Below are 25044 nucleotides of genomic sequence, written 5' to 3' on the forward strand. Positions count from 1 at the left end.
AGATTTGGATCTGTTGGTTTTATAGCCAGAGTATTCGGCAAACTCCTGAATAGTCTCGATCGCCGGGCCCAAGTGTATATCCGGCTCACGGATATATAACAATGTGTCATCTGCGTATAAAGATATTGAGTGGGTCAGGCCGGCCATCGTGATACCTCTCTGTCCCTGGTGTTCCCTGATAGCCGCCGCAACTGGTTCCATTGTGAGGGCAAATAGTATTGGGGAGAAAGGGCATCCCTGTCGCGTACCCCTGCCGAGCGCAAACCAGTCGGACATCATGCAATTGTTCAGCACCTTAGCTCCGGGATCAGAGTACAATAGACAGACGCATCTCAAAAAATATGGGCGTATACCAAATTTCTCCAGCACTTTAAATAAGTACAACCATGATACTGAATCAAACGCTTTTTCAGCGTCGAGTGATACCGCCACCGCCTGAGCTTCTGGTTTTATCTGGGCCATGATACCAAACAGTCTCCTAAGGTTGAGAGCCGTTGACCTAGTGGGGATAAAGCCGCACTGATCTGGATATACCAATGTGGGCATCATGTGCGGTAGGAGTCTTGTGGCCAGGATCTTGGCAAATACTTTAGCATCGCAGTTTATTAGGGACAGGGGTCGATAGGAGGACATCTCGTTGGGTGGTCGCCTGGGCTTCAACAGAAATGTTATTATGGCCTCTCTCATTGATGGTGGCAGGGTGCCCACTTCCACCGCCTCCTCCCACACCGACAATAGCACTGGGGTCAGTGCCTCATTTAACTCCTTATACAATTCTGAACCAAGTCCGTCCGAGCCCGGTGTTTTGCCGCTGTCCAGTGATTTGATCGCCTCAGCGACCTCCTCAGTGGTCAGGGGTTGGTCCAGCTCGAGTCTGTATTCCACAGGCAGCGTTGGGAGAGTAATGCTGTCGAGGTACTTTTCCACGTCCCCGGCTGACTTCGAATCATGGTTAGAGTACAGGTCTGTATAAAAGCGGGTGAATTCCCTATTTATCCCTTCTTCACTAGTGACCACTGAGCCGTCTCCCGTTAATATACTGGAGATCGTCGAGTGCTGTATTTCGGCTTTAAGTAGGTTGGCCAAGGTGCTCCCTGCTCTGTTACCCTCACCGTATCTATGCGCTCTATGGGGGGTTGACATAAACAGTAGTTCCCTAGTAGCTAGCTTATTGAATTCCAGTAGGTTACTATTTATATCTGCAAGGGTTTCGTTATCATGTTTATCAGTGTATCTCGCTTCCAGGTTCCCCAGGCGTTTTTCCACCTCATCAAGTTCTATCCTAACCGCTTTCAGCATGCCTGTGGACTTAGAGCCTCCGAAAGAGTATGCTGACTATCTACTGAGCCTTTACTGATTTCAAAGAAGTGTTCAACCACTATATGCAATGCATCCGCAACTGCTGGGTCCTTGAGGATGTCCGGCGGCATCCTCCATCTCCTAATTGAGGGCGTTGTATTTCCAAGTGTCATTTCCATTCTAACAGGGGAGTGGTCTGAAAGGGTGCGGGGGAGCATCTCACAATTATCTATCTGGCACGTGAGGCTTGTGGAGGTCAACCAGTAGTCTATTCTGGACTCAGTGTCATGCACTGTAGAATAAAATGTGTATTGTCTCTTGCATGGGTGTAGTGTTCTCCATGAGTTCACCATTGTCAGCTACGACAGGATTTGTAGCAACATCACTGCCGCCTTGGAGGGGGGTCGAGGTTTTGTGTTGGACCGATCCAGTATGACATCAAGGATTGTGTTAAAATCCCCCCCCCCACAGGATCTGTTCAAACCCCGTGTACATTTCCTGTACAACGTCTACATAGAACTCAGGATCATCAACGTTCGGGCCATAGGTATTCACCAAGATCATCTCCCTCCCCGCAACGCTACCCCATACTATGACATAGCGCCCATGAATGTCCACTTTGCTCTTACCAAATCGAAAACCAACAGAGGGATGTATAAGAGTGAGAACACCCCTCGTCTGTGTGGAGTAATCTGTATAGTATCTATTTTGTCCCCAGTTTTTCAAAAAGTCCATGTTTACCTTTCGGAGTGCATGAGTCTCTTGCAACAATCACCTGCGGATGATGTCTAGTAACGTAAGCCCCCACCTTTCTGGACTTAGCACGATTGTTCAAACCGCGGACATTCCACGTAAGGAGCTTTAACTTCATTCCACTAGCCCTTGCTCCGGTGTATGCCATGACTGTGCATTAATACCATTTTCCGTGTGCCGGATTGTCCCGGAAGAATGTCATGTGCAGCGACGCCACCAACAATTTCAACTTGCAAGACCCTTCCAACTGGGTCCCCGATGCCCACCCCTCCATCGTGAATCACATATCTCAACAACCAATATTCTACCATAACAACCAGTCCCCCCCACCCACATCATCTCCCCCAACATGACGATGCTGCCCAATAACGCTCGGGCCTTCCCCCAATAACTTTGGAACTTTCCTGAGGGTGCCTGCTGCAGCCATCTAGTCACTTTTCCGGGGGCTCATGGCTCAAGATTACATTAGATCTGTGTCTAGGCCGCTCTCTGTCACTGTTCCTGGCTTCCCGTGTTGAGGATTAGATAGTGTGGACCCTTCAGTCTGCTGCATCAAGTCTCTCTGCTCCCGGCTGGATTCCGGCGTTTTGATCGTTCGCCCTATCTCTGGGAGGCAACGGGATGGACGCCTCCACGTATGTCATGGCTTCCACAGGATTTTCAAAAAATGGGCTCTGCCACCATGTTGAATTCTGATTTGATCTGGGGGCATAGGGTACATTCCGCATCCGCAATTGCCTTTTCACCGGCAGAGAAATCCGGGTATATATGGATTCTGTTGTGTTCAAAGTGCAAAGTACCTTTCTCTCTGGTGAGTCGGAGGACAGCATCCCTGTCTCTATAGTTAAGGATACGTGCTGTTATGGTGCGAGGCGGTGCCCCGGGTTTCGGCGGAGGTGCCAGAGTGCAGTGAGCCCACTCCACAAGAAAATGTTCCGAGAAAGATTCAGCCCCCAGGACATCTTTCAACAGGTGTTAAACTTGCCTCTCCATGTCACCCTTGCCAAAGGACTCTGCCACCCCAACAATCCGAATGTTGTTTCTGCGGGACCTTGATTCTAAATCCTCACATTTACCCTGGGTTTTACGAAGTTCTGTTTTAAGTAGGGCTACGTCGCGGCCAGGTTGCGTGATTGTGTCCTCATTTGCGCTGATTCCATTCTCCGTTTCTGTAATACGTGTGCTCTCTTTCTCAACTCTGGCCTTCAGGGACCCGATTGTCGCCCCAATGTCATCCAATTTGACATTAACTGCCATGAACCCGTTTTGGACTGGTGTTGCCAGGCACTCTAAGGGGTCTTCATCCTGCCTATCTGGTGGTTGTCGTGACTCATCGGGCGCCCTGCATGGTTGGGAGCTGGCGAAGGAATCCATTGGGCCTGTCTTTTTCCCTCCTGTACCTTTACTCTCGGTGCGGCCCATGTAGATTGGTATGTAACCTAGGAGTGGGTTGTGACCTCCCACGTATCGTTTTGTTGATAGAAACCCAATAATATGAGAGGCCAGTATCTTCTTCGCCCCCTACCTGGGCCAAGTATCTGCTCTCTTACGCTTGCTTCCGTTGTCTAAGCAGGTATTGCCACCAGGTGGACCCGCCCCGGCTACTCAGGATGTCAGCTGGACTATAGTTCTTGGCGGGGTGTCACACTTGCCCGCTCCGGGAAGTGCAAATGGCCTTAGGCGGGGCCTGCCACTGCTGTGACCCCTCAGAATGTTAGGGGCTTCTCCGTCTCACTGTCGGGTAGGTATTAGCCAAGCGCCCGTATCACTGCTCTCTCCTTGGGGTGCAGCCCTCCGATTCCCACAGCCGTGGCCGCGCGGGCTCACATCGACAATCCGGGATCCACACGCTATTTCTGCGCTCAGTGGTCCCCACTTCGTTTACAGTACCTTATATCCTGAGTGTGTAGCCTTGGGTCTCCATCACACCACACCATGAGGGGGGCACCTCCTTGTCCGTTCCAGGAGCCATCCCCTCCACGGGTATCTTTGCAGCGGGGGGCCCCTCCTGTCCCGCTACACTTACTTGTTCCGCCGGGCCTGGCCACGAGATCAGTGCTTCTCTGCGCCGTTCCAGGCGCCCTCATATTGGTGTCCTCATGGGGGAGCGGGACCCAGCCCTCAGACGGCAGGCGCAGCCCCGCGCGCTGTACGCCAGCCGGAGCTACTTCCAACTCCATCCGCTTCCCGCAAAGATGGTCACACTGGCTTTCCCCCCGTTCACACACGGCACAGCTTCTCCTGCGCCACAGCAGCGGCGGCACCTCAGCCGGGTCCCCGCAGCTCCTCTAGGGGGGTTCGGCCACACGGCATATAACGCAGTGCCCCTGCCCCGCCGCGGCATGGTCTCCCGCGTTCAGCCTTCGGACTCCAGCAGCAATCTTGTGGCGCCGCGGGGCGGCGTCACCAGCGCCACACAGCCACCTCTTCCTCCGAGTGGCACAACACATCCGTCCGGGCACGGATTTACCCTATTTTTGCAGGGTACATGCAGGAGGTCTCACGACACGGAAATCTTTGTGTCTGTTGTGTGTAGAGCGGTGTAGAAAGGATGTTTTTTGATCAGGATGTTTGTGTGAGCCGGAGCTCTCCTTTCAAGTGGCCATGTTTGATGCGCGCAACAGCGCCGCCTCAACAGAGAAATCTTTTGAATACAAGTCAGAGTGAACCCGGCGGAGGGAGGCTGATATTCAAGAGGGGCCTGAGCCGGAAGAGGGGTACCCATGGATGAAGAATCATCACCCAAGTACAATCAGAAAAAAACATTTGTTTATAATTTTGAACATACCAGGCCCTCGGAAGCAAGAGATCTAACCACCGAAGGACCTGATATAGCGAGGTGCTTTTTGTGGATCTGAGCCCGGAAGAGGGCGATCCAGGGGTGAAAAGTCATCACCCAACGTACTTTTTGGAAAGGAACATTTTGCTTGTTATTTTGAACGCAAGACACTTTTTGTAGAAAAGAGACTTCACCGCGAAGGTCCTGATAGCTGAGAACGGAACTGTTGCCTCATGCTAGGAAAGCTCACGAATGTGCTGTGCTCAGGAGTCCCACCTTGTTCTGTGCTCAAAACTAGGGGAAGAGAGAGACCCCCGGCTACCACATCCTGACTTATCATTTGTGAACACTTCTTTCTTTCTTGTAAACCCTATACAACACTAATTTTGTATTTAGTTGTAAGGATTGGCAATAGTTTTCTTTTTTTTAGTATAGGCCCTTTTATTTGACAAGACACCACTAGGAATGCCTAATTATTTGATGGTCGTAGCTTGCTCCCATCTTCGATTTGGGTTTAGATCAGGCGTTTTTCCAACTTACCTGTACAGTTTAATAAACTTCTTTGAACTGTGATCACTTGTGTCTGTCTTTACTGTTGCCACCATGAGTCCTTAAATAAGGTAGCTGCCCTTAAAAAGGCAGCCACTTCAGAAGAACTGGCCTCTTTCAGTTTGTAAAATTGTCAGGGGAAACTGCAGGAGAGCAGCACGGTATGCAGGAGTCATGAAAAGAAAGGTGAGAGACTGTCTATGGAGACAGGAAAGTGAGGCCGTGGTACTGCACAAGGGACAGGAGAAGGGAGAGGGTGAGAACTGGCCATACTCAAGCATACATAGCAGTGAGTCCATGCAGCAGAGGACAGGCACCTGGGGCAGACTCTGGATATGAGTAGGCAAACATGATCTTTGGACATGGATAAAAAAAAATATCTAACGTTTGGCTACATTCCAAGGATCTTGTTTGGATGTTGAAAACCCAACACTCTACTCTGGATGCCAATATGCTGTTGGGAAGGGGGCATCCCCGCCACGCCCCCTAGGTGCTTTAAAGTAAGGCGAGATGCATTCAAGGCACTGTGATGAGCCTGGGGGGAGGAGGGACAGTGAGAGGGACACCTCCCGTCCAGCAGGACCCCATGTTAATATAACCAATTATAGTGTAACTACATGGAATGGCACAAGGCGCAGGTGGCATCGCTATTTTGCGTACATTTTCATTAATAATCATAGGTAGAAGAGAAGGCTTGTGTGGTAAATGCACTAGGCCCAAATTCATGAGGGCACAGAAATCTACAATCATGCCCGAGCTCCCATGAGCACAGTTTGTACCCCCACTCGTCACACAGACTATTCATTGTTCCCTAAAGTGTTGCAAAGATGTGTTTTTTATCCAAGAGGAATGGTGCCCCACAAGGCCACAGATCAGAGACAGGCACCTGGTGTGCATGTTATCTCACACTGGCCAAAGCATGACCCGGCCCATTCCCGGGTGACCACGAGTTATAGCCCATATAACGGACTAAACCCTAAGATCCCTGAATTCCATGGCACCACTCGCCCTTTGACCACCAACCCCAAAATAACAAGTTCTGAAATGTTCAAAGAGGATGGACAGGGCAAATCGTTGAAGCGACAGTTGTGTGATTTGTACTGCGAGGTGATGAGGGATGAATTATAGTTCAAAACGAGGGTGGAGACCTTGGAGTCGGATGGTGCGGAGGGGTTGAGTGAAATGTGTGTGTGAAGGTTAGAGTGCCCCAGAACCTCCTGTGTGTCCGTCTTAAGGCCTGCCAAGTGCACAGTATGAGTGATAAAACAAGCTGTATAGTAGGAGTAGAATTAATTTGTTTTCTGACCTTCATCGTGAGAAGGTGAGCCCTGCAGCACTGGCATGATGGAAGATGGACGGAATGGGCTGGGACCAATAAACTGCCATCCCTTATGGATAAAGGTGGTACCTGTATAGGGTCCATCCAATCAGCTGCGCAGGTGTTTTTCTGTATGTATTGTGTCAGTTATGACAATGTTTTCCCTTATAAGATTCTGCTTGTACTACTTTTCGGCAGAAGGTTCTTAGCAGCAGAATTCTTTGCTGTTGCTCTCATCTGCGTGTGAGAATAAACTTATTATCCCCTTACAAGACTGACTCAGGCCTTTCTTCCCTAGCGGGTTGTATTTTCTCTGGTGTGAGCATTCAGGGGCGTGCCTTCAATGCCCCCAAAATGACATGCTTAGGATAAATGTATCTTGTGGCGAGGGAATTACCATAATTCTATAACCACTGACGAGATGTGACAAAAAGGAAGATTTATTCGGGGGGTTCAATGTCGGCGGACCTCATTCCCATATATTTGCAAATCCAATTCTATGCATTTTAAGACAAGTGATTAAATGTGTGCTACAAAAAGCTTCCTTTATTTTTAGATCCTTCCCCATAGTATGCAAGATGTTTTTACACAGTAATAGTTTATCTTCTCTAACATTAAAGGTTTAGGGGTATTCTTTAAAGACTTGACACAAACTAGGCCATCCAAGCAAACAAGAGTACAGCACGTGAAATCTATCCACTTTGTACAAGTATTTATTTTGGGTTTTACACTTATCTTGTTAATATCTGTAACATCTTAAACAAATTGTGAAATAACAGAATTGATGCAAAAGAAACGTCAATGCGCATTACCTGAGCACAAGGAGGTAGTTGACTATATGTTTTGGCTGGAGATCTTCAGATGACTTCTTGATCACCTCGTCATATCTGGGAAGAGAAGAACAGCGGATTGTCCATTGCGCAATCTGCTCAACATGAGCATCCAGCGTCTTGACCTACTACTATATTGCGAAATGCACAGTACAGGGCGGTCGAAGTAGCTTAAATAGGACGACTGACTAATACAATAAAAAAGCAAAATCTTTGGTTCGATGCAGTTATGGATGTGCACGTCACACTCGCTTAAAGTGATGGACCCTCAATAAAATACTAAACAGCATAAAATCATTCAAGGGAAAGGGTTAATGGCATTTAGGATTAGCAAGAGGTGGTCAATTCTGTTTTTTTTGTTTGACAGATGCTGGTGGCGAGCTTTCAGAATGCAAAGGCAACGAGGGTAACCTTCCTCCAACCAGAGGGACGGAATGTATGGAATGCCTTATAATTCTAACATGCATCTAGAGAGGGATGCGAGTTGAGAAACCACAAATAAAAAGGGTTCAAAGAATAGGAACTCCCATCTCAGCGCCTGACACAATCATTAGTGAAGGCATCAATGATGTGGGAGCCCATGTGTTTAGCAGCAGAGTGGATGGGATCATTTGTAGGTGCAGTGAGTCCATTGATGAATGAGTAATGACATTATGGTGCCAAGTGACTATTAACTGACATCCCACTTCTGGCCAGCAGATAGGAGCACGAGACGAAACATGAAGACAAGGTACGAAACATGGAACACATTCTTGATAGAGAGCTGAGACTGGCTTCTCGATTTAGTGCAAATGCAAACTCATCCTTTTTAATTGAAAACTGTGTGGAAGGTGCTGCCCTCTTCTGCAATCTACAGAAAAGGTAACGATTATCCTCACTGGTGCAGTCTTGAGATTAGACTAAAGAAGTATACTATACGTCTGCGTCCTACATTTTCTTGCCAGCCAGCAGCCGCCAGTGCAAAATGCAGCAGTTTGGCATCTCTGCAAAATGGACTCTTATTTCTTCAGTCCCGAAAAACTGCTCTGGCTGCCTTTCTAAAAGGAGAATGCAGTTCAAAGCCATGAGCCTGGTACACGAGTCACTGCATTACATCGGTCCCAGAGCAAAGTTCAAATTATAGACCTGAATTTGTGAGACGAGATGAGATTCCGGTCTTCTAAAACTTTGGTTATCCTGAGATCTTAGAACAAACACCCTGTTCCCCTGGCTGCATCCACAAGGATTTTCCGCTGTAGGCCATTGGTGGCCTTAACGGCCATCACACTTTCTGAAGGTGCCATAACTCAAACATTTCCCATAATCCTTCCACTCAGAGTATGAGACATGTTCACAGCTCTAAGCACCAATTATGCCATTACAATACTTAAATGCTTTACAAGTGAAACATAAGATTTAGATTGCAGCATTAAACAAAACCGCTCTTCCAGAGCGCCAACAGTATGGCTATGAAGATGATCACCATGCATCACGAATGGCTCACCTGAGCAGATGTTGGAGGATACAAATAGCTTGTGGTTCCAGGAGACATGCCGGGTTCAAGCTCTTCAGTACCCCAGAGCCACTCATCTGGTCTAAGCTACATTACACAAACAGAGGAGAGACATATTTAAACATGCTTCTGGGGGATTTAACAAATGCTGATGTTTATAAAGAGGATTACTGATTATCCTGCTGTTTGTCAATGTTTTTATTTTTTTAAACATTAAACTTTTGACCATTTTTAGTTTTGTTAATATTCAGAACTGACATACAGTGCAACATTTAGTACAAAGAGGATATTGACAGTATATTTAGATACAGAAACTAATCACAGGCTGATGCTCGGGTATATTTAATTAAGTGCATTCATCCAGATCATATCTGAGTATGCCAGACCAGCCAGTCTTGTTCATGTACTCATGAACTCCACCAGTTTCGTTTACGAGAGTGGGCTGTCTAAAGAATTCAGGAATATATGTTTTTTCTTTGTATTTAAAGTTTTTTTAACAAAGAAAACCACCTTATGCAGTACTGTGTACACGAAGAATATACTTCAAATGATACCCTAATCTAGTGCACAATATTATTTTCCGCCTAACCTTCATGCTATTAACAGAACACATACATGCATGGGGCTTGGAGAGGGTCAGACATGCTCATAAAATGCAACAGTTGTCAAATATATGGCTAGCAATAATCCCTCATTGTTCGTGTTTGTTAATGCTGTCTCAATTAGATAAATCATGCTCTTGCATAAGAACCCTGTGTACTCGCTTGAGTTCCCCTAGCCAGCAGGGGATCTTTGTTTGTTTGGACTGAGGCTGAATCTGATGGAGTCGTCACCGATTTCCCGGCAGTGACCTCCTCCCATGTGGCCAGGGGACGGCAGCCGCTACCTGATCCTGACCCGAGGGTGGATATATGAGGGAGGATCACATGGGGGAGAGAACCTCCAGGGAGATGTCATGGCTTCATTAGCCATGACATGGTATCCCCATTTTCTCTTGAAAATAACCCTCCGATATCTAACACCCTCATGGCCTATTGTTTGACATCCACTCCTTCTTCCATGAAAAATAGGGAAATCACCCTCTCTAGTTCCCCATATCAATCATACAAAGACTATTGGAAATGTTTATTCAAGTTTTCCAAATAAATTCTTAAAACTGAACTTCATGTCCCAGAATGAGCAAAATACTGGCACGAAGAAGAGGAATCGAGAAGGACAGAGCGCGAGATGCCACAAGCCCAGCGAGCACTCTAGTGGTTGCTCGCATAGACATGTGCCCAGGAAGTTTAAAAGGCAACTGAACCAGGGAATCAAAGTCTGCTGCTGGCAGGAGAGAGCTGTGTCTCTCAGTGAAGGTGAAGAAACCAAAAGGCAGTTACCCGGCGTGGTGGAGCCAGACGGCTCAACAACGGAGAAGGAAGAGGCTTTGCGAGAAGGACATGCTGCGGGAACGTGAGCAGCTGGTGAGAGACCGCTGGGCATTAGCAGGTGACAGAGCAGCGCTTTACTTACTGAAGATCGGAAAGAAGCAGAAGTGTCATGTGGAAGTTGCGAGAGAGGAAGGAACAAAGAGAATCGGTCGCGAGAAGGAAGCAGACCAAGACGCTTCTCTGGTTGACCGCCGTAGAAACTAAAGACGCCAACAAGAGCCGGTGAGTCCACCCAGAGGCAGTGGTAACCCCGGGGCATGTCAGCGGCAACGCCAAGTGCAATTAATTAAACCACAAGCAACCGAGAGAGAAGGAATGAATTAACTTGACGTGAAAAGAAGAATTAAGCTTCAAACAATCCCCTTACAAGCAAATGGATATATGTTATGCACATATAGGGGAAACACAGACCGGAGGACAGATTGACAAACAAAGTGAATATGCAACTTTGGGGAAGGGCAGAAACCCTGTTTGAATATAAGAAGTCCTGTCAGGAGAGTGTACCAGGCAATCACAAGTGTGTGAAAACAAGAAGTCCTGGCCTGAGAATATACCAGGCAAATAATTCTGTGTGCAATAAAGAGGTCTTGCAATAAAACCCATCAGGACTGAAGAAAGGATTGTTGATTAGAACAGAGGTCCTGAGAAGAAACATCAGGAATGAAGAAAGGATTGTGTTGTCTAGGAGAGAAAAAGTAAGACCCTGGAAGAAAAGCATATCAGGTGTTCTGAAGGAGGTATAATTGCAAAGTCAAACAAGCTTGTACGTCAATTGTTGTGGGCTTAGAGAGGCAGAAAGAACTTTTGCATGTGAAACTTCAGAGAGTAAAGAAGAATCCAGGCGAAGGGAACCACCCTCTGGAACAAGGACCTCTATCCTTGAAGAACGTTTGTGTTGGAGCCATTTGTTCTTCTTTTGTGAACACTTTTGGAAACCTCCCAAGGTTAAAAACATTTCCCGTTTCACTTCAGAGTTTAGTTTTAGTGTGAGGGTTAGAATAGAACTTGACACAGGACAGTATTGGTTTTGACATCCTGAAACAGACAGATCCTTAGTTATGGGTTAGGTAGGGAAGTTCCTCTTAGAGCAGGGTCAGAGAAGCCTTTTCCCAACCCTTTTTTCAATAAAAGTGTTTACCCAAAAACATGGCTAACTTGTGTCCGAGTTTCATTCCCAACTCCTCACACTGTACAATACCCGAGTCCAGAATCTGCATCATGGTGGACAACTCCATCGATGATCATATCGGCTTTAGGGACATCACATCGGCAGCATCTAGCATAGACATTCGGCCCACCTTGTACAATTCTAAGGGACACCAATGCCAATTTTGTAAAGTTCAAGATTGAGCAAGTTTCGCCTGGTCTTCTCCATAGTCCTTCTGATTGGTTAGAAAGGACTCTGGTCCATTAGGAATCAGTAAATAAATGAACTAGAACCCTTTCATTTTTGCCCCAAGTGATTTGGAGATACAATAATGATAGTGAATTGCCACTGCATAAGCTGTCAAAGCCCCTCTGTTTTTCTCCCTATTTACCAAACAATGCAGCGACTAATGGGGTGATGCCCCTACCTTCACTTCTGATATGTCTTTTTCAAAACATAGCTTGAGCTATATGTAGTTACAATTAATCTTGGTAGCAATTTAAGTGAAACCTTTATTTGTTGGACCTCGAAAGGCAGAATGTTATTGTCCTGCCAAATGTCTATTTTATTCATCCATCTATTTCCACAGTCGTGCTATCTAACAGTGAATCTCCCATTTTTTCAACTTACATTGCTCTAAAGCAATCCTTCTCAATGTAAGTAAAGTTTTTCCATAAGTAACTTGTGCACTCTAGAAACAATCTGCATTGGAGTGGTCAACATCTAATGTTTTGTCAGTTGAGTGCCTTCACTGGAAAGTGTATCATGGGTCATGTTTTGCACAAGTTCTTTTTGAATTGTGAGCCAGTCAGTGAGTTAACTCTTTGATGATACATTATAACAGGAGATGTAGTTTGGAAAGTGACATAATAACATTCCAAATTGGGTATTTTTAAGCCTCTGATTGGCACCTGCATCTAGTTCATTAAGACTGATCATGGGTCTGTTAATTTGACATATAGGCATATCATGAAGTCTTTTCTATGTTTCTTTCAGGAAAATGTCTGTAGGTCTCAAAATGCAACATACCAAATGCATCGTTAGCAATGATAGTCATTTGAACCGTCTGTGTGCAACTCTATAAGGATAGATGTCATTAATCCCACCAGTTATTTTATGGGATGTTCATTCAGAGTGTCTAAGTGGTCTATTACCATGTGAGGTTAGACACCGTTCGCCCTGATGCCCAAGTATTTGATCCCATTTGACAGCTATGGAAATTATTATTCCACATACTCAACTCTGGTCGCTGTTGTGATCCTTGGTAATGCTTTGTGCTGGATCCAATTGTTGTTATAGTCCGAGAGAAATGATCAACCCCTTTCATCATCATATTAGGATCCACTAAAGTGAGTAATAGATCAGCTGTATATAGCATGATTGTTTTGGAGCCCTCAACCATGTTCAGTCCCTTCATAGCATCATTGCAATTTATGGCGCTAGATCTATAAACATTCCAGAGCCAACAGAGAGCAGGCAAACTTGTCAGGTTCCCCTGTGGATCGGGAAGAATTTAGAGATGTAGCCTTTACATGCAACACTTGCCAAAGGGGTTTTGTATTACTTTTACAATTCATAAATAAAATAACCACTTGAACCACATTTAGCTATGACTCAAACAAGAAGGTCTCTCACACACACCCAGTCTGAAGCCTATTCTTTTTAAAACGTTATCATTTTACCATACATCGTTGTTTGTGCAACATTAGAACACAACTGATTCATATATTCAAACACAAAATACAGTAACTTCAGACAAGGACCTTGAAGCCACCCGTGAAGTTACTGTCCTGCCACAATGCCTCAATCATTTTTACAGAAGCAGTCGTGGGGCATTTATCATTAAGATTAAATGAAAGGGCATGCACTACCTCCACCTCACACATCTTTTGCTGTACCCACAATCCTGTCATGGTGGGTATTTATCATGGGGAAGATCTGTCATTTTCAAGAATAACTCCCAAATACAGTATAGTTTATCGTCCTCCTTATGTTCACGTTTAGTAACCCTGAGGTCTCGCTCAACCATTGCCCATTTATGAATATCCCATTCTCATGTCTTTCATTAGAGGTGGGGAGGCATGTTTCCACTTCAGAGAAATGCACCTTTTGGCTAGCCCTAACCCTAACAGATCTTAGTTAATGTATTTTTGTTATAGATCTGTCCCAGGCCAGGTAGGGAGGGAGACACCATGGGAGGTCTCCCTTTTGGAAAAAATAACTGCGCTTTGCTTTGAAATAGTTGGCTTAGACAAATAATGTCCCAGCAGTAGCTGCCAGCATCTGTGAATGGCTCCAGATGCTCTCCTTATTCTCTCCAGTTGCTAAATCCAGTGGTGAGATAGGTCTCTGGTACTAAAAATGTGACCGTCTATACTATATTAATTTTATTGTTATATGTAGCGTATTGGAACATCTACTGGAGAGGGTCACTCAAAGTAATAGGCTAGATATGTATAAATCGGGGTTCAGGGGGGTGGGGACAGGGCTTAATGGCTTTCTTCTGACCCTTTTGATACAAGTCCTGAAGAAATGCATGCCGCTGTATATGGCTTTTATAGATCTGTTAAGTGTGTTTGACAAAGTGAATCGAGTAACTCTTTGGGGGAAGCTTAGATCATGGGTTCTGCCTAACTCCGTTAGATATCCTGATTCAGTTGCACTCCAACTCTTCGCTTAGGGTGTGACTCGATAAATCAGGATTGGCCACTAGAGAAATACCTTTCTCTGATGGGTTACGGCAGGTATGTGTTTTATTTGATTTATCTATTTCAGATCTACATACTTTTCTGGGTAAGAGCAATTCAGTCCCTCCTAAAATTGGTACTAGTCCACTTACATTTTTAGCTTATGCTGATGACCTCATATTCCTTGACAAAACATCACTAGGGCCCCAAAGAACCATGAATGTTTTTGAGGAGTACTGTGAAACAAATGACCTCGTCTTCAATAAGGAAAGAACGGAAATCCTCAAAGTCACAATGGTGAGAAAATCTTCCTTATATACCTGTAAAATGGCCTAATTTAGACTAGAAATAGTTCAGCAATGCTTTTATCTTGGGTTCAATTCTGCAGCAAGCCTAATCTGAACGATCTATCCAAAAATATGTATCAAAAAGTCATGGTCTTTGCAGATCCAATGATTAGGCTTGATTGCAAATATGAACACTCTACAATTTTGCAATTGATTACGTTTTTTTAAGTCAAACTGCGGCCTTCTCTATGGTGCTGAATTTCTGCAACCCCGACATTCCCTTTGGGATCGTATTGATGGTATAATTTGGAGGAAGGTTTTAACACTCCTGAATTCTACTCCAGTGGTGGTTATACGATTCTTATTGGGGCTTACATCATTGGTCTCTAGAATGAAATGGCCAAATCTGCCACTTTACAGGAAAATCTCTGACTGCCCAAGAACTAATTTTTTTCATTGCAACAACATTTAATTTTGAAAGGGGACTTCCAGCTTCTCTCAAAATGGTTGTTGTTTTGTTAAAGTATACTTCTGAAAATAAATATGTCCAGAGATTGGTTGTAAGGGGCCCTTTGAGGGTAAGGAAAGCACTATGGAACATGGATTGGTGCTTGACGTGTAACCAGATTTCATCTTACAAATTGTTCAGAAATGTGCACTTGGAGGAGAAAAAACATAATATCACTCCCCCATATCTAATCAATTGTCCCCCTAAATTTATTCGGACAAATTATATGTGAATATGGTTAAATCTTCATCCTACAAATGAAATTGTGGAGGGTAGAAACAATGCACAATATCATCTGCAAACCTGTAGATTATGTTATAATAAGAATGGAAGTGAAACCTTTGATCATTGGTTTTTAAAATGCACTTTTTAAGATGATTTGAGAAATGGGTCTTTTAAATGTTTTGCATATGGTTTAGCCTCTCTTAAAACTCTGGAATTCTGGCATAGGTTTCCGAATGGATTCCAGATTTGTTTGCTCATTGCTGCTTTACATTTTGTATTTTCAATTTTTAAATGGATTCAATATTTATAATATTGTATATTCTGATTCCCCACATTGACGTGTACTATATATCATATTTGATTGTACAGTCATGTGTAAGTAATATGCATTTTTTTCCATTAAGTGTGAAAAGTTTATATTTAAAAATGTATCGCACTATGAATAAAATAATATATATATTTAAAGATGTTACAGGGCTGTATCTAGAGAAACCCCCAAAGGATAGCAAGCAATTGACGATTGAAGTAGAAGATGCCCCATAAGCAAGATTTGTTACTCTCAAGAACAATTTATTTGAATGTAAAAAGTGAAGTGACCCAGTTTAAATATCCTCATAATATGTACACCACCCACCAAAATTGCAAACATTTGCTGTTAGTCCAAAATGTATACAGCTTGTGTGATGCAGTTGAGCACACAAAAAAACACAGATTGTGGGACATTCTGTTAATACCAAAGTTTAGAGGATAGATATGTCAACATATAAAGGAATTCACTGAATTGACAACTTCACAGTGTCAAAATGAAATATGCATGCTGAAACTACAGCCCATGATCAAACATTTAAAAACTCATAGAAATGGATACAGGTAGCCCTTGTGTTGGCAAAACCATGCTGGCTTTTGTCTGGGAACATCCAACTGCGGTGTCACCACTTAGGTGATTTAAGACGCTAATCTGGAACGGAAGCCTACCTAAATGGCCGCAAGGTACAGTCTGGTGAAAAAACAAGAACGTGGTGTGGCGTGACGTGAAAACCCATATTGGTTTGTTGGGAGGATTAGAAAGAGGATTCTGTAGACTGTTAATCTAACACTTGAAGACTGTGCCGTACCACTCGACTACCAAGCTGTATAATCATCTTCAACTTATGTGTGCACTAGTGGGAGGGGTTCTAGGAGCATATTGAATCCCGCTATGTTTGTTGAATGACCGGGGAGAATTATTTTTTCATAATCATGATACGATATGATAGTTTATTTATATTGCGCCCATACACAAGTGTTTCAGGGTGCAACAAGGCAAGGAAGGGGTACAAGGGTGGATAAAAATAATAAAAACAAAACAATCTTACTGGGCCCAGTGACATTGAGAACGCGCAAGTGCGGGGGAGATAGAGGGGGAAGTACAAGGGGAGGGGAAGAATGGCAAGTGGAGAAAACAGGAGTTAAAAATAATAAATAACAAAAAAGTGCGTTTGGCAAGTGCCAATATAAGCACAGACACGAGTGTTGGATAAGTGCTGGTAAGGGGACTGTAGGGTTGCAGATACAGACCCAAGTGCAAAGGTTGCCAAGAGGCAGTGCGGGTAAGCAGACAGGTGGGCAGGGATCTGGGCCTGCATACAGAGGGTAAACCAGGGATTAGCAGGGGAGGGGGAAGAGAGAAGGCAGAAGCAAAGAGGAACGTCTTTTGGTGCTTCCGGAACCGAAGGTGGTTCTCCTCGAGTTTCAGAGAGGCAAGGAGGCTATTCCATAGTGAGGCCCCAGCCGAAGAAAGAGATCTACCACCAATGTGTTGCTTGGAGAAGCGAGTGACCCTGAGGGAGTTGGAGGTAGAGGAGCTAAGGGCTCGAGTAGGAAGGTATTTCCAGAGGGAGAGCTGAAGGTATTTGGGACCAAGGACCCAGAAGGCTTTGTGGACAATGCAGAGGGTCTTGAATTTAATCCTTGCAGCCACTGGGAGCCAATGGAGAGATTTCAGGGCAGGAGATATACGATCCCTGGGCTTAAGGCCAAGGACAAGTCTTGCAGTCCTGTTTTGGATGAGTTGCAAAGGGCGGAGAGTGGAGGCAGGCAGATTTAGAAAGAGGATGTTGCAATAGTCCAGTCTGGAGAGAACCAGTGCTATAGAGACAGTGAGCTTCTGGGCGAAGGAGAGGAAAGGTAGAATACCCCTGAGGAGGTACAGTTGGTAGTTTGATTTCTTAGAGACATCAGAGATGTGTGGAGAAAAGGAGAGCATGGAATCGAAGATTACCCAAGGTGTTTAGCCTCACAAGTGGGAGCAGGAAGGGGGCCAAGGGAGGCCGGCCAGAGACTGGCAGGAAAGGAAGGTGCAGGAGTGCCAATGAGAAGGATCTCAGTCTTACTGGCATTAAGGCAGGGGTCATTGGTGGCACACCAGCCCTGGATTGCAGACAGACGGACAGAGATGAGAGAGGGAGAGGAGGTGGCTGAGGGGAGCCTGAAGTGTCATCCGCATAGCACTGAAAGTTGGAACAGTGAGCTGCGATGCGGTGGGTGAGGGGTGCCAGGTATTGGTTGAAGAGCCAGGGAGAGAGGTTAGATCTCTGGGGAACACCGCAAGTGGAGAGAGAGATGCAGGAAAGGAAGTAACTGAGTTGGACCTGGGAGGGTCGTTCAGAGAGGAAAGAGGTCAGCCAAGCCAGGGCCTGATCGGTGATACCCAGGTTATCACGAGGTTGAGCAGGATGGCATGGTTGACCGTGTCAAAGGCAGAAGAGAGATCAAGTAGGATGAGGACAGAGGGGAGATTAGAATCTAGGTTAGAGACGAGGTCTTCATAGATGTTCAAGAGAGCAGTTTCCGTGCTCCTGGCAGCTCCGAAACCAGCCTGATGTTCATAAAGGCAGCCAACAGAGTCAGTGTGGAGGTTAAGCTGGGAGATGGACAGCTTTTCCACAAGTTTGCCCAGTGAAGGGGTGATAGAGATCTGACGATAGTTAGCCGGAAGGGAGGGGTCGGCTGAGGTTTTCTTGAGAAGAGGGTGCACACACAAGAGAGTGCTTCAGAGGGGAGGGGAAGGCTCCAGTGGCGAAGGAATGGTTGCAGAAATCAGCCAGGGCAGGAGCAAGGGTGTCAATATGGTCCTTGAAGGTTTTTAAAGAGCAGGGAAGAACTTGTTTTGATGAGGCTTTCATAGATCGTACTTGTCTAGAAATCTCGTCAGGGGAGAACAGAGGAAAGGAAGAGAAAGAAGGGGGAGAGGCGGCTGTGGGGGGCCAGAGGTAGCGGAGAGAGAAGCGGGAAGAGGAGACGAGGAAGAGAGAGTGACAGGATGTCCTGAGTTTTTGTGATGAAATGTCAGGCCAGGGCAGTAAAGAGGGCCTCGGAGGGGACAGGAGAAGTAGAGACTGCAGCAGGATTGGCCAGCTCCTTGCAGACTTTAAAGAGTTCGGCCGAGTTGTTAGATGCCGCAGAGACGCAGGCTTGGATGTGGGCTCTCTTCTTAGTGCTGACAGAGAGCCGGTAATGTCTTTGGAGCAGGCGGCAGGTCATTTTGTCAGAGAATGCACATGAGGCCTGCCATTTCCTCACGTCAATCCTACACTTGCGTTTTAGGGTGACGAGGTCGGAGTCGTACCAAGAGTTGCACTTGGCTTTAGGCGAATCCTCATGACTGGGGCTAGAACATCGAGATTGTCAGAGATAGCAGAGTGGGGCTTGGAAAGGGCAGTGTCAGGATGAGAGTCTGCCGGAGGTGGAGGAGTGGGAGAGAAAGTGGCAGCGAAAACCACAGCTGACACACGCTTCATGGGTCGGATGACTGAGAAGTTAGGTGACAGTGCCGAAGCTGGCTTGGTCTGAGAGGAAGAGAGGGAGAGATGGGAGGAAAGGAGAAAGTGATCACTCCAGGAGAGAGGAGTGGTGAGAGGGTAGGTCGGGGAGATGAGAACATCTAGAGAGTGCCCTGCAGAGTGAGTCGGGCCATAGGGAAGAATGGAGAGAGAGAGAGAGATAGAGATAAAGTCGCAGAGGTCACAAAAGAGTTCAGAGGAAGGACAGGAAGCATCCAGGTTGATTTTGAGGTCTCCAAGGAGGAGCAATTGAGTGGTCGAGGCTAGGAGGGAGGAGGAGAGGTCCGCCTACTCAGAGGAAGCAGGTGATCTGACCAGGTGGCCAGTAGATAGTAGCCACAGTGAGAGAGTGGCCAGGAGAGAGGGGAAAGTCTACAGATCAGGCATTCAAAGGAGGCAGGAATCCACCCGGAGAAGATCAGGGCTACACCACCGCCGATGCGGTTGACTCTAGGAGCAGAGAGGATCTTGTAGCCATCAGGGAGGAGTGTCAAAACTCGTAACAGTGCTGGCCATGAACCATGTTTCGGTGAGACCAAGACTATCTAGGTCATGCTCTTCTAGGGGACAGCCGATGTCGGAGGAGTATTTGACAGCTGAGCAGGAGTTAGGAGTGGCGAGGTGGAGAAGGTTGCCATCCTTGAAAGACTTCCGGGGAGGGGTACAAATCAGAGGTACTCCCTACGCAGGTGTAGGAAGAGCCTGAGGAGGGGGAGATGAGGAGGGGGAGGGGCAGAGTAGCCAAGGTAGAAGAAGAAGAGGGTATAGGAGAGGTGGTGGAGGGTGAGGGAAGGGACACAACAGAAGGGAGAGAGGGGATAGCGGGAGCAGAAAGGAAATTGATATGACATGGGAAATGTCTGTCAAAGAGGAGGTGGTTGGCATGAGGGCCTTGGACCAAGATGGTCCCATTGCAGTAAACATTAATGGTGACCTTAAAGGAGTGGAAGGAAGTCAGAAGGGCCTCCCAGCGGGTGTCACCATTAATGGGAGAGGAGGAGAAAAGGGACAGCACACAGACCATATGAAGAGTCCCTAGGTCTGGTGAAGGAACGACAAAGAGGATGTCGGTGAGATTCTGTCCGGTGGAAGCGCTGGTGTAGGAATCAGCAATAGGTAGACCTCGTTTGGAGACCAGGATATCCTTTTTGAACTTCTTTCTACCAGACCTAGTGAGAAGGGAAGGATAGTCGATAGAGAAACAGCTGGAGATGAAAGGAGAGACAGAGAGCACCATATTGGTGGGGGCAGGGGTGCAAGCAGAGGAGGGGGGACTTGGTAGGAAAGGCAGGCAGGTTAAACACAGTGGTCACTGGGCACAGCTAAGCTTAAAAATCTAAGCAGCAGGTGAAACACAGTGGTCACTGGGCAAATGCTAGGATTAAAGCCATATGGAGATGCAATGCAGCGGGATGATGGAGGGAGACACAAAGGGTTGAGAAGTGGAGATGTGACTAACCCACAGGAGAAGGAATGTCACAAAAAAGTTCAGCAGCCATGGAGGATAGTGGGAGCAGGTCGCAATTCAGGTCAGCTGAATGGGGCCCCTTGGACATCCAGATGGTGAACAGGGAGCAGACAGGGGCTTTAGGGGAGGCCTTTGGGGGTGGGCCGGCTAGCGCCTGTGCTTTGTGTTTATAATTGATTGAAAACTGTTAACGATTTTAAAAAAAGGAGTTCCAAAAAGGCCTGTTAAACCTCTTTTCACATATGGGGGAAAAAATTGGAGTAGAACATGAAGGAATACTTCTAAAAGGTTGCATCTTCTGCCGGTATAATATTAACCAAAACGTATATATATATGAAGCGTATGCATCATCTAGTGCCAGACTTTAACCTCGCCCAAATGAACCCAGAGAATTAAAAGAATCCTCCTCTGATTATTTAGAGACTCTGAGAATTCACCTCTTATGTCACCCTGTCCACTCTATCTCCAACCACAGACCAATTTCTTTAAAGGTTTCATGATGGTATCAGCACCTTTAACATTAGACTGAGCAATGAAATCATAATGTGCGCATTGCCTCTTGCCCAGAAGATATTTTGTCCAGGATACGTTTCACAGTCGTATTTTGAAAACATTGTAAATTGCAAGGAGGGGTCCACAACGTTCGCTCTTATGTGCTCTATGGTCCCCTATATGCGTTTTTAAATGTCCACGAGGTGGAGTGGACAGAGAAAAAGTAAAATCTAGGCAAAGTCGAATTTACTAGTTCAATTTTCCGCTCTGTCTCATGGAAATGGAAATGCCACCTGCAAATATGCTTTGCAGATGCCATTTACAATGGAATCCTATTGGATCAGCCCTGTCCTGGCCAGGTTCAAAACCGAGGTGGATCCCATAGGAATCAGTTTGTAGTATGCCTGTATGAAAATGTTATGGAGGCGTACAATTAAACACACACGAGATGGAAGAGGTGAGCACAGCAGAGATCTCATCTCTGCTCAGTGCCCTGCCTCCGTCTAGTCAGTGCTGCAGAATGAGGTGGCAAGTTAAATGGAGGCGTAAAAAAGCATGACTCCTTCCTTTTACGTCTCCATTTAATGTGCCACCTCATTTAAAACGAGGCTGGCCGTGTTTTAAAATATAAGTGTTAACCTGAAAGCCCTTCTTTAACTCCAAATGCCTCATGGCTTGTGATATACTTTAGCCACCCCCTCTCAGTCCTCATGCTAAAGGGTCACATGAATTAACTAGTCCTGAGCAGGCTTATTAGAACAAACACAAAGGTTGAATAGCCCAAATGTTTGGGTGTATTGGAGGCCCAAAACCGGCTAAGGTGTTTTTAAAGTCCATTTGACTCTGCAAGAGAGGGCAGCAGTCAGCAGAACAAGAATTATATTATTTTAAAATTTCCCACCCTACCCATGCTAAACATAAAATGGAGATGACCTTTTAATATGGTTATGGCACTCACCGCAGAAAGTGCTTAAGATGAAAGCAGTGGTTAATCTTAACTTTTGACATTTTATCTCCTAGGATGTGGCCTATTCCAGCCCCTCTTGTGAGGTGTGGTCATAGTCTCTAAATGTGAATTCACACATCGGTCCTAAATATTTAAGCACACCAAATTGGTAATACATCTGTAAAAATTAAAACAGATGATCAAATGTCATGTGTCTCCTGGAAATGCCCTAGCTTGATTCCCAGCATGCAGCTTTCCAAACAATACACATTGTCAATTCCCTTTGGGCTTTAGGATTTGCTTTCCCTGAATGAGCATTTGCTGGCCAACCAAAGCTTTGCAGGCGTTCACTGCAACCAACTACCCCTCTTTGTGCCCAGCAAACAGGGCAGATATAGTACACTGCGATTTGCACCAGACCCCATGGGAGTAAGGTAGATGTGTAAAACACAGAACACGAGTTAAGTAGAGCTTATGGATCTGTAAGGTGATCTTAATGTTCAGCTTTTGCAGCTTGGTCTTGCACTTTGCACAATATGCTCTTGTCCATAAGGGTCAAGTGTGCTTCTCACATGCATACCAGAATCCTTTCTACACTGTCTTTTCACCACACAGTACATAAACAATGATTCCCAATAGAAACACTAGAGTCTGAGAACATTTTTAGGGATATGTGAGACCAGTGGCTCGGTTACAAGCTGAATTGCCCCTGGAAGGCAAAAGGATGGAATCTTCACTTGATGTGAAGAAGCTGGCAGCGCAGGAGAGGAGAGCCAGCAATAGCATTGCCCAGTAGAAGAGATATGCAAACCCAGTTATAAAGTTATCTAATGGAGCAGAATGAACCTGGGATATGAGGCCTGCAGCAGAGAGGTCTTCGAGGTTGGATACAGGGGGTGTTGGTTCTGGGGAAAGATGAGGTGACTAACTCTGCAGAGTGAAAGACGACTCGAAAGACTGTCGCCTGGAAAACCATGGAACCTCAGCGGGAGCGCCACACACCACAGGAGCAGAGTGACTTGCAGCTGAGATGTTTGCTTAAACCTGAAAGTCAGAGCGCAGGCTGATGGAGTACAAGCATTGTACTCCCGGAAATGAAGAGACGATCCTGCAGACAAAGATCTTCCAGAAAGACTGGGACAAGCTGTGAAGAACCAGCTAAGGAGTAATGCTGCACATCAGGGTTTGCTTAAGGTTATTGTAAGGGTGCAGAAGTAGAAGACTAACACACAGGTGGCATGGTTGTTGGCATAAACTTTTATTAATACGAAAATCAAAGAGAAAACCTATATCTCCCTAATATAAGAGGGGTAAGAGTCCCTGTCCTGTGTCAAAACACTACTTCTATCCCTTACACTTGTAACTAAACTAACCAGGTAGTGTATCTTCTTGGTCAAGGAGAATGGCTCCCTTATTCTGAACAATGGCTCCCAGGTCCACTTGTTAGGTAGGATCTTTGCCTGAGGGAATGGGCTCCCTTCCCCAGGTATCAATCCCCTTTCAAGGTACCAAACAAAGTTCCAGGTTTAAATGTCAAATAAGCAGCAAGGTTCTCAATTCAACTCAATAGGGTAAAGTTCGGGGAGGCCACCAGGGGGCGCAGGCAAGATGGCTGCCTGAATGGGAAGCTTATCCCCAGCCTTGGATTTATTGAGGCGTTATGGTGATTAGCAGTCTCTACTAGCTTTGAAAAGTTGTGCTCCGGACAGTGGATGGTGCGGGCCCCCAGGGAGAGTGAAAGAAGTGTGCTGGCAGCTGCCCAGGAGCCAGTGGCTTGACGGTCAGCACTCCAGTGTTCGCCGCCCCCCTGCGGCCCAAGACCAGCATTGCGGTTACACGCGTTGTGCTGTGCTCTGGGAGGCGTGACGAGCTGGGCCGGGACGGCGGGTGTAGGAAAACTCCCTCGTTGGTGTGGAGGTCGCCAGTGTGAGGATCGGGGAGCGGCGGCCCCCGCAGGACACTGAAGTCTGAAGGGGGAGAGTTGAGACTCCCACCCCCTGCTCCCCCCAACAGAGCAATAGCCCGCTAGCGAGGCTGACGCGGGAGCACACCTCGTCGGGTGCGGGCTGCCGAGGAGGCGGCGGACCGTGACCGGCCCGGACAAAGTATAGCAGGCGAGGAGCAGGAGGGGAGCCTTGCTGGCCAGACGGTATCAGAAGCGCCCCCCTTCCGCTATCTGCGGGAGAGTAGCTGGGTGGAGACCTGGGATTGACACGGTCCCAGCAGCAGGACATGGAGGCACTGCGCGAGGCGGCACGTTGAGGGAAGGCCAGGGACCTTTGTTGCTCGCTGGCGCTCCCCCCGCGGCGTCTGCAGAAGGGAGCGCACTCCTGGGGTACAGCAATGTGAGGAACTGCTGCGTGAAGGGGCTTGATGCCCTTGAGAGGGATACCCCGGTGCCCTCCACCACCTTATAGACTGGCAGATGCCTGAATAAATGTATGCAAAAGTCTCCAGCTGCTGACATCAACGTCCAGAAGGAAGACAATGGCCTTTTAAAGCTGAGGAGCGGGCCCTCCCACTTATGGACACCCCACAATCTAAGAGGGAAACTCAAGGAAGGAGGTCTTGTTGCAGGGGAAGGAGGAGGGGGCTTTCCTTTCTGGTCCCTCGCCATTGGGGGCAGCCTCCCCTTGGCAGCACACCTGGGGCAGCACAAAGCATCAGCCAAGTAATGCAGGACGAGCAGGCAAGTGCATAAAGAAGAGAAACCTTTGAGATCAGAGAACCCAATCACAGGGCCTATGCGCCACAGCTTACTTTTGGGAACATTGTTGCCCACACCCTAATACGAGGAGTTAGGGCTCCAACCCCGGGAGAGGGGAGTGTCCAGGGGCGGCACTGATCCACAGTGGGACCAGGGATTGAAAGAGAGGTGCCTGTAGACTGGAAGAACCGGAGTCTGGACCCCTTGAGGTTGCAGGGGAAGGGGGACTGAAAACCCCATGACCTGGAGGGAGACCTTTGCAAAATTTCAGTTCCATACCGAAGACACCATAATGGTGACTGGAGG

The 25044-nt window shown here is 46.5% G+C and overlaps 1 protein-coding gene across 3 annotated transcripts in view; it reads right to left on the reverse strand.

Annotated features, from left to right (window-relative positions):
* RARS2 (arginyl-tRNA synthetase 2, mitochondrial) overlaps positions 1-25044 on the reverse strand; it is an 816998-nt gene that overhangs the window by 57349 nt on the left and 734605 nt on the right. For all 3 annotated transcript variants that reach the window (XM_069606382.1, XM_069606383.1, XM_069606384.1), the window contains 2 exons: positions 9012-9107; positions 7511-7585 (listed from right to left, as the gene is read on the reverse strand). In XM_069606382.1, the coding sequence (XP_069462483.1) occupies positions 7511-7585; positions 9012-9107 (171 nt within the window). The remainder of the gene's footprint in view (positions 1-7510; positions 7586-9011; positions 9108-25044) is intronic.

This window comes from Ambystoma mexicanum, chromosome 4p (assembly GCF_040938575.1).
Source record: "Ambystoma mexicanum isolate Mex_15411 chromosome 4p, UKY_AmexF1_1, whole genome shotgun sequence".
NCBI lineage: Eukaryota > Metazoa > Chordata > Amphibia > Caudata > Ambystomatidae > Ambystoma > Ambystoma mexicanum.